This window comes from Curcuma longa, unplaced genomic scaffold, assembly GCF_044706935.1.
Source record: "Curcuma longa cultivar G26 ecotype Majalengka, Jawa Barat unplaced genomic scaffold, ITB_CL_G26_1.1 contig_28276, whole genome shotgun sequence".
Taxonomy (NCBI): domain Eukaryota; kingdom Viridiplantae; phylum Streptophyta; class Magnoliopsida; order Zingiberales; family Zingiberaceae; genus Curcuma; species Curcuma longa.
This window is the reverse complement of record NW_027433656.1, coordinates 1-10,415: the sequence shown is the minus strand read 5'-3', so window position 1 is coordinate 10,415 and position 10,415 is coordinate 1. Positions and strand designations below refer to the sequence as shown.

The following is a 10,415-nucleotide window of genomic DNA, read 5'->3' as shown; positions in this document are numbered from 1 at the left end:
GAGAGCATGGTTTAAAAGATTCACACAAGTCTTAAAGATTGATGGATACTCTCAGTCACAAGCTAATCACACTTTGTTCACTAAGTACTTCCCAGATAAGAAAATCACAGTTTTGATTGTGTATGTTGGTGGCATTGTCCTTTCAGGAAATCATGGTAACGAAATTAAAAGACTCAAGTCGCTCATGTCCAAAGAACTCAAGATCAAAGACTTAGGGCACCTAAAGTATTTCTTGGGAATGGAAGTGGCACGAAGCAACAACATCATATTAGCTTCCCAACGAAAATACATACTTGATCTGTTGCAGGACACTAGAATGAGTGGATGCAAGCCGGTTGAAACTCCTATGGACCCCAATACTAGGCTTATGCCTAGAACTGATGAATTAGCGGCTGACAAGGGACAATACGGTTAGTGGATAAGCTGATCTACCTAACTCATACACGTCTGGATATAAGTTTTTCAGTGAGTCGGATGAGTCAGTTTCTAAAGTAATCCATCTATGGATCACATTGAGACAGTGAATCATATATTAAGATACCTAAAGAAAGATCTATGGAAAGATCTTATGTTCAGGAAATCAGATAGCAGATCTTTAGAAGTATATACTGATGCTGACTGGATAGGATCTCCAAATGATAGAAGGTCTACATCAACCTAGTAACATGGCGAGGTAAAAAGCAAACGGTGGTCGCTAGAAGTAGTGCAAAAGTTGAGTTTAGAACACTAGCCTCAAGGATTTGCGAGGGAATATGGCTAAAGTAGTTGCTAAACGATTTCAAAGTTGAGACATCAAACCCTACTGAAATCCTATGCGACAACTAAACAGCTATCGCAATTGTCAGGAATCCTATCCACCATAATCGTACCAAACATGTGGAGATTAAGAAGATTTGATTTGATTTGATAATTATTGTAATTAATTAGAAGATATTATATGATTTTAATTCTTTAAACAAGAATATGTAACTTGTATATAAAAGTGGCAAGGTTATTGAAATAAAGACAAGATTTTCTAGAAAACTTTGATAACTATAAATAATACACATATATATATAAAGAGCTAAAAGAATGTGGCATTACGCATGATGTTTGCAATTATGTGCTTGAACCAAGATTCAACCCGTGTTTGCTGCAATAAAACACCAATTCTACCACTAGGATGAGGGTTGGGCAGGATATTTTAAATGTGGAATGTCATCTATAGTCATGAGTTAGCATATGTTCTTTCTGAGGATGTTATGTAAATCCCAATCCAATGCTCACAAGTTATCATAATAAAGAGTTCAAATTGTTGCAGCATCTTTCATCATTGAGATAGATAAACATCAGTCAAAATCACAAGCAAAACCCAAACTCTGATATTAAACACATAAGACAACAATGCCAGATTGTGGAACAAAACATACCCTCTTTTGGTGTTTAACCCAGTACCTACAGCAGTACCACCTTGGGCGAGCTGCTCATGACAAGACATAATCAAGAAAATACTAAAGAACAAAGCCATAGTGGAGTTACTAGTGGAGATACTACCTGATACATGTGAGGCAGAGAATCTGTTATTCGATCAATACCATATTTCACCTACCAAATTTAGGGTACATTATCAAAGCTGGCATAACAAGTTACTCATTGAATACAAAATATAAGACATAATTATTATCAAAAGAAATTAGAAATACCTGTGTGGTGTAACCACTAAATTCCTGGCCAAGGGTAAGAGGAGTGGCATCTTGAGTGTGTGTTCGACCAATCTTAACAATATCTTTGAATTCTAGAGACTGAAAAAAAAAAGCAGTACGAAGCTTAAAGTTAAATTAAAACTTCACACCATTTAAGTTTATGAATAACTCAAGAAAAAAAAGTCCTTAGATGCCACAAACAGATAAATTGCATCGAATTCCCTCCCAAACAAGTGCAAAAATCAGTATAGATTTATATAATAAAATCATTAGTTACTAAATATCAAAGTTATTATTGAGTAGAACCACATGCTTTAAAACTAATCTAGAAAAATTTTCTACTACAATTCTTTTTGGACCTTTTTGGTTCAATTTCTAGAAATTTTTAAATTCAATCCAAATAAGTCCAGCAGTTTTCAGTCAAAATTGAGACCTCACACATAATATCATGAAAAGAATAAACAAAGGAGGTTAGCAAGAGTGCTTGGCCACAACCAACAGAATTCAAGTAACTAGAAAGAACTATCAAGCAAACTTATATGAAGAAATATGATAGTTTGCAAGTTATATGTATGCAAGAGAAGTGGTATCAAGACTCAATAGTACATTTAAATAAGATAAAAAGATGACCTTGGAATCGAGTGAGCTGTGCAACTTCTTCAAGCTTGGTATAAAGCGAGAATTAACTTCCACAGCTGCAGCAATGTGCATAACCTGAAAACCAAATCTTCCATTAGAATTAACTGCAATTGTATTGAAACAAAGTATACAAAAAGTTTACAAGAGTAAACTTAATGGATCATGCATCAGTAATACATTAAATTGTTTATAAATCAACACAAAGGGCATAATCAAAAGAAACAAAGCTTTCTTTCATAATCACATCCTTTGTGAATCTAGCAGCCTTTAAAGAAAATTATGCTTACCGTTGGAAATGTATCATTTGATGATTGAGACCTATTGACATGATCATTTGGATGCACAAACTTATCACCTCTTTTATGACCAAGAATTTCAGCTGCTCTATTTGCGATAACCTGAAGATTAACAGTAGAATGTTAAATACAACATAAGATTAGGAAATATAGAAAGGCATGTTAGAAAGTTGTGTGTCAACATTTAAGGGGTTACATGTCAATACTTAAGGGGTGAGAGGTTATTTGTAATATCTCATATTCATCAATAATATATAAAGACAAAGAGGGCTAACCTAGGGTTTCTTGAGAAGGAGGGAATCCTAATTTTACTCAGTGTGGTATCAAAGTTGCTGCCTTCTCCCTTGCATAACCTGTCTCTGCATTGATCATCCATGCATTCATGCAAGTTCCATCCATCGACTAGGTGTCTCTTAATATTTCTCATTGCCATCGATCATTCGCATGATTGTGTGAGCATATGACCATCCAAGTTTCATCCATTGAGAAGCCCTTTGCTTTGCATTCCTCTTCTCTTCACGTTCAGCATCGCATGTTGTAAATGTTGCCTATAACAACTATTTCTACTAGTACTGGCTGTACTGCCCTTTGTCTCCTCCAAGTGTCCTTCACACAAGGTCCTCTGTGCAAGTCTCAAAAGACACTGGAATCTGCTTCATCCATGTCAACATTTAATCCTTCGCACAAGGTACTCCACTCGGCCCTATTTGGTTTTCTATAAAGCCTTCCTCAATGTTGAAGCACACTAGAGAGCCTTCCTCTTGGTTGTTGAAACACACAGTGGCACCAATTTCAATAGTCAAGACTAGTGCGGTGTTGGCTTCTCATCAAAGCATCAAGCACATGACAGAACTTCCACCCATAATCTCACTGGTTATGTCCCTACATGTCTGTCATTTCGCACATCATCATTGCCAACTAAGCCTTTGTGCATGTCTCATTCAATGTATCATTGTTGCCAGTTGTGTCTTCGTGTGTCATTCTGCCCACCATCATGGTTATCAAAGGCCCATGCACATGCATCATTTTGCACAACATCATCACCAATCAAGTGAGATATCATCCGCATGTATCATTTTGTGGATCTCAAGTTAGATGAGTCCTTTCTCCACATGCACCATTCCACAAAGACCTTAAGTGGGATCAATTCTCTCAGTGTGCATCATTCATTGAAAACCTTGAGCCTAATTAGTCCTCTCTTAGTGTGTCATTTTTGAGACCCTAAGCAAGATCAATCCTTGTCTCTCTATGTGTCATTTTGTAAACTACAAGCTAGATCACTCATCCTCTTTCTGCATACATCATTCTACAAACATCTCGAGCTAGATCATTCCCCTCTCTCTGCATTTGTCATTCTACGGCCAAACAAGTTGAATATATTTATAACAAGTTGGTCTCTACAATATATTAAAACCAACATGAGGGGAGTGTTAGGGAGCTATGTGTCACTATGTAAGGGGTAAAGGGTTGCTTGTGATATTCCTTATATTTTCAATAATATATAAAGGTAAAGAAGACGACCAACATTGCTAGAGGAAACTTAATTTTTTCATCAATAAGACACAAATTTCATATTCATGACCAATCATTCAAATTAACAAGCTTGAGCAGAAGAATCAATAATGATAAATGACTAGGTTCTTTATGAGGTAGTAAATATGTATTCAAAATAAAAGATCAATACAACATTAGATACCTAAGTATGCATCATCCTTGCCATCATCAAGCAATATTTGTCCCAACTATTTGCGTTGAGTACAAGAAGTTTATCCTTTCGTTGATCTCCATCATTAATAAAATATCTAAATACAAGTGATATTATATTTCCTTTTCATATAATTTCAAATATATCATGAATAATTTTTAATAATAATTAATTTATAAAGTAATATCAATTTACCTAATTTATAATGTTAACTTCAAGTTAATCAATATATAACTTAAATTTTACTATGCAGGTTTATTTTGAACACACAGTATATACGATTATTAATTAACAATTTACCTAATATTAGTCAACTATACATTAATCAAGTGTAAATATATAATTCTAATTAATTTGAATTTAACCACAAATTAATCAATAATAGTAAAGAATATTAAAGAATAATTGATAATTTTAGATATTAGTAGTAAATTTCTACAACTAAATTATGATTATACTCTTATAAGTTACAACTTATAATTAAAATAGCTATATTATTTATAAATTTGTAGTTATATAAATAATCAATATGTATTGGTTTGGTCAACTTTGTAGATACTAAGTTGAATAACATTTTAACTAATAACGAAGGTTTTAATAGGTGTTTCCACATGGTAGTTAGTTGACCATGTACGTGTAGCACATACACAATATGCAAAGGCATATGCCACCAATGTAAAAAATTACTAAAATCTAATATTTGATAAACATAACAATAATATATTCAAGAAGTATATTAATCAATTCATATTTCGAAATACAAAAATGATATATAAGAATCATATAATGGGTAACACAATATAACAATGTACAATTACCAAACTTAAAACTTGGTTTAGTCTTTTAGAATCACAAGAATTCATCTTTTATATTGGAGAAAAATCATCATTCAAATATCAACTGATCTGGACCATTATATGGATGGATAGACTATCCCACATAGGTGCCCAAATAGCCTAAGGAGACTGTGCCAATGTGATTCCTTATCTAAACCATTGGTGCATGTGACCTCTTAGACTAAATTTTTTAACTATTAATAATGTAATTTAATAGATTTAATAAACTAGTTAACTTATCAAATACACAACTCCATAACTAAAATAATTGTAATAAAATAACTTGTCAAAGTATGGCATATAAACTAATCATACCCACCTTGCCCTTCTACCTCTCTTACATGATTACGTGACTCAAAACACAAACACAACCCCACTTTTCCCTACGACGTCATGAAGCTGACCCTTCTCTCTGTTATGCAGAGCTTTTCTCTTCTCCATTCAAATTCATTACTTCCTCGTCTTCTTCTCCTGGCTTGTTTACCAAACTTCTCCACCCCTTCATCTTCATTCAGTTATCCCCACCTACAATAAGCATTCTATCTCGGCCTATACCAACTGAGATGAGGAGAATCTTGTCTAACAATAGGTTGATATCAAGCAATATTATGTCAACATAAGCACACAACTAGTACTATGTCAACACAAGTGCACAACTGAAAAAGGTTGTACATTCAATAAAAGCTCCTGTCAGCCAGCAGAACAAGAGTTTCAACTGTGCTAACTAATACAACATGAAAATTTAACCATTCCTATAAGTGTATAATGAAAAAAGGGTGTCCATGTAGTTTCTTCCCTCTTGTTAATGATGTTCCTCTCAATCCCACTAGATAGCGTTTAAAGAGCCAAGGCTCACTTTTACACACAAGAAGCTTCATTTTTATCCTTGGTAGTGTATGTCCTCATCATTGCTACCTCATTGTCATCATTACTTCTATTATCATGGCTAACACCAATTAGTAAACCCATTAGCTACCTTGCTACTTCTACTACTGAGTACAACAACAACAATCAAGTCTTATCCCAGTAGGTGAGGTCGGCTATATGGATTCTTCTACGTCATTGAACTTCATCCCCTACTATATCATCATCTATATTTAAATCAATTTTATCTTGTTTTATCATTACTAGTCATGTCTTCCTCGTTTAATGTGATATTTGTCATAGTTTCAAATAGTCTAACTGGAACATTTATTGGTCATCTAAATATATATTCATATCATCTTAAACGCGTCTCCCGGAGTTTTCCATCAATAGATGAAATTTCGATTTTCTCTCTAATATTTTCACTTCTTATCTTATCTATCCTTGTATGTCCGCACATACACCTTAACATCCTCATCTCTGCAACACTTATCTTATGCTCGTGTGCTCGAGTTATAACCCAACATTCAACTTCATATAACATAACAGGTCTACTCGCCGTTTTGTAAAATTTCAATTTATGTTTTAACGGTAATTTACAATCACAAAGAACACTTAATGTTCTCCTTCATTTTAACCATCCTACTTATATTTTGTATAAAATATCTCTCAACCCCTCTATTTTTTTGTAAAAATGATCCTAAATACTTAAAATTTTAGTTACAAATAATTCGTCATCTCCTATCTTAATAATTGTCTTATTACATCTAATATTGCTAAACTTAATTCCATATATTTTATCTTTACTCTACTAAGTCTACCATCGAGTAAACTCATTAATTCCACTAGCACTGCCAGTATCATCAAACCCTTTAGTCCTTGCCATTTAGGATCAGCTATATAGATCTTATGCTCTATCAAACTTGAGTAAGGCAACATAACAACCACTTCAGATCAATGGTTCTAAAAGGAGACCTAGGTGGCTACCTAGGAGGTTTTGATAACCTTTGCCTCCTAGGCAGTCTCCTGTAGTTGAGCATTTAATGATTTGGGTAAGGCGGCAGCATAAGCAAAGAGTTAGGTTAGATTAGGAAGTCAATTCGGTGATAAGATAAAAGTCAATTCAATGGATGTATGGAAAGGTGAGATAGTGCAATAATATGAAATTAATTATGAATATATTGTGTTTTTGCAATGTAATTTAGCATTAAGAATTTTATGCTTTATTGTGATTTTTGTTCTATCAGTAGCAAGGTGAAATACGATGTGTTTTGTTGTTGTTAAGTGTTTAGCAATTTTTAGCATGTGCGCTTGCAATCTGATATGATTTAAGAATTTATAATTACAAACTTGAGTGTATATCCTATTTTAATAATATTTTAATGTAGGCCACATCGGCCCTCGCATACTACCTAAGGGATTAAGCAATTGGTTAACCTCCTACCACTTTGAATCGCTTCTCAATACCTTGTCCAAAACTCTTAAATCACTTTTTAGATTAACCAAATTTTTCTTAGGCCTCCTACCTTTTACAACTTTGAATTCTATTAATCGACTATGAACATCTTTGGAAATTCTGGTACAACTATTTTAAACTGTTGCTGGATAAATAAAAATTTTCACTGTTGTCTATTTTGAATAGATAGACATGTTTTTTATACTGATGGAAACATGAAGCAGAATTGTTGGAACTTCACAAATTCTAGTAACAATAAATGAGATGAGAATTTTGCAGTACATGAACAATAAAGATTAATACAGTTAGACCTCCCTAGACTAACCTCATTCGCATTCATGTTGCTTTGTGTCCCACTTCCAGTTTGCCAAATGACTAGGGGGAAATGATCATTCAATTTACCTTCAGCAACTTCTTGAGCAGCTTGGATTATTGCTTTTCCAATAGTTGGATCAAGACCATACTCCATATTTACCTGCATAAGTGTTAGACTAAGGTGTGTAAATGAACAGACAAAGGGCCAACATTGTTCCATGCAGTGTAAAATTCAGAGGACCAACAAGAAAAACAAAAAAAATGGAACACATAATGAGCAATTATGTGTTTTGAAGAAAACTACTAATAGAGAAAAGGAAATGACAAATAATAGAAACATGTAATATCCTGCATTGACTTACACTTTCTCTATCATCAATGTATCAAAAATTGAGAACCTAGGCAACTGACATAATTACTAAGCAAATCTCAATAACAGATCAAGATGGCATTTCTCGAAAGGAATTCATGCATTTCAAGAGGATTAAAAGCAGAGAAACAATAAACAAATAAGAAACAGATGCACAAAATAAATGCAAGAAACCCTGTCCAAACATATATAAGAAAGACAAGTAGTCATACACGCGCACACACATATATAATGTGTTAGCTGACTAATATATGATTTTCCATATACACAACCAAATTATTTTTGCCGTCAAATGATAAATATCTAAGCAATAACTTAATTTTTATGTCAAGTCAAAATAATGTTGATAAGCTATATGTTATGATTTCCATTGTAGGATCGTGTCCACCATATTGGCAACAAATGGAAATGCCAAGACTTCAATATCAATACAAGGTGCCATCAACAAGGATGATGGTGGTAACAACAAGAGTAAAATATTCCCTACTGTGAAGTAGATAGTGGTTTATGGAAGCAAGTGGCATAATCAGGCAAGGAGCACAAGGAGAGAGAGAGAGAGAGAGATTTATGCTGTCTAGTTACGATGAAGGGGGGCCTAATAGAGAAGAGAAGAGGATATCAAGGAATCATTTCCCTCATCTATTTTAGTTGAAGTTCAGAAATTAAGGAAAGAAAAGATATTTTTGGATCTCTTTTCTCAGGTGAAAGAAGGGAGAAAGAGAGGAAAAGTGCTGAAAAGTCCTTTTGAACACTATGAATGACAAAATCAAAGTTATAAAGTTGTTATTTTCTTACATTTCTTATTACAAAGAACTCCCCCCCCCCCCCCCCCCCCCCCTCATTCCCTTCTTCCCTCGCCTAAGATTCTCCCTGTATTTCCTCTCTTCTTCCCCCTCAACAAGACAGACTTAAAGAGATGAAGAGAGGTGTTTGTTTTATCTTCCTTCTAGTGATTTGTTTCCCAAGTCTTTGTATTCTTCCATAGATCAGGTGTTCAATCATAGTCAACTTTTTCATCCTTCCATCAAGGCCATTTCCTCCTTACATCCCTCTATCGATACCTTTTCCTCTTTCAAATTATTTAGATCCAAGTTGTCAATTCCATATAACAAACTCTCTCCATGAGTAGGCTGCTACATTCATTTGTGAAGCCGATTTACTTTCTTTACCAAGGTTGAATCCACCACTCTTAGATCGTTCAGGAGGTGGATTGTGTCCATAACACTATATTTTCATAGCAGAATAACTTGGCAACATCTTCATTAACAAGGAAATAGTTACTACAATGTGTAACAAGTCAATCTTCCACCTTTCCACGTGAAAGAGAATTGTTTAACAACTTGGCATGCTAAGAATTACCTGAGGAGCTAATAAAACAGCGTCTGCAGTTAACGTTTACAAAAGGATGCAAAATTATTTTCCGAATGGATCACGTTAGACAAACACAAAAGTTCCATTGTTCATGCCTCTCTACAACGGAAAGTATACCAAAAGGCACATCTCAGAAAATCAATAGAAATAAGGGCAATAAAACACCTTGGCAGCACACTTTTTAAGAACACCAAATGCCCTAATGATCGGTTCTGGCATCTGCTCCCGTTCCCCGCCGATGTCAAAGTTCTGAAGCGATCTCTGCGTCTGTGCACCCCACAATCTAAAAAGAAATGATGGAAACCACTTAGAAACAAAAAAATAAATAAACATATTTCGGGCATGAATGAACGATATTTCGGGCATGAATGAATGAATCAATCGGTAGAGAGAGTAATCCGAAATAAAAAAAATGATATCTTTGGATGGGGTTGTACTTGTCGGCCGGGACCAAGATAGGACCGAAGGTGTCCCGTTCCTCCCTGAACGAAGTTGACATGGTTTGGAGCGACGCTGAACGAAGCATCAAGCTCGCCAACGGTGGAACCGCACCAGATCGGGCCCCCAGCCGCCGCGCCGCCGCAATCATCATCGCCATCTCCGACCTTCCCAGCGGCAGCCTTTGGGTCAGAGAAAAAGGAGTCGGCGGCTGCTGATCTGTGCACACGATCGGGGACGATGGCAACACAATGGAAGGAAGAGGCGACGCGTGGGTCCGAACGGCGAAGGGTTCGCTCCGCGGGAAGAGAGGCTTGAAGGTCGGCAGCCGTGAGGAGGTGGGCACGGTGAAGGAGAAAAAGAAATTCGCTTTGTTGGGGTTTAGGAAGAACTTTGGAAAAGTGTGGGACGGGGTAGGGATGGGTAGACTTTAACTTTCATTA

General features: G+C 35.3%; 1 protein-coding gene across 1 annotated transcript; it reads right to left on the bottom strand.

The window, feature by feature from the left end:
• Positions 1 to 1,409: 1,409 nt before the first annotated feature.
• LOC141819204 (fumarate hydratase 1, mitochondrial) lies at positions 1,410 to 10,372 on the bottom strand (the record flags this gene model as incomplete). Its single annotated transcript, XM_074706549.1, is given in 8 exon segments — positions 1,410 to 1,459; positions 1,534 to 1,584; positions 1,683 to 1,781; positions 2,313 to 2,396; positions 2,609 to 2,719; positions 7,804 to 7,953; positions 9,700 to 9,817; positions 9,972 to 10,372. Coding segments are annotated over 8 exon segments (824 nt in total), but the record flags the coding sequence as incomplete, so codon positions are not given.
• Positions 10,373 to 10,415: the final 43 nt, after the last annotated feature.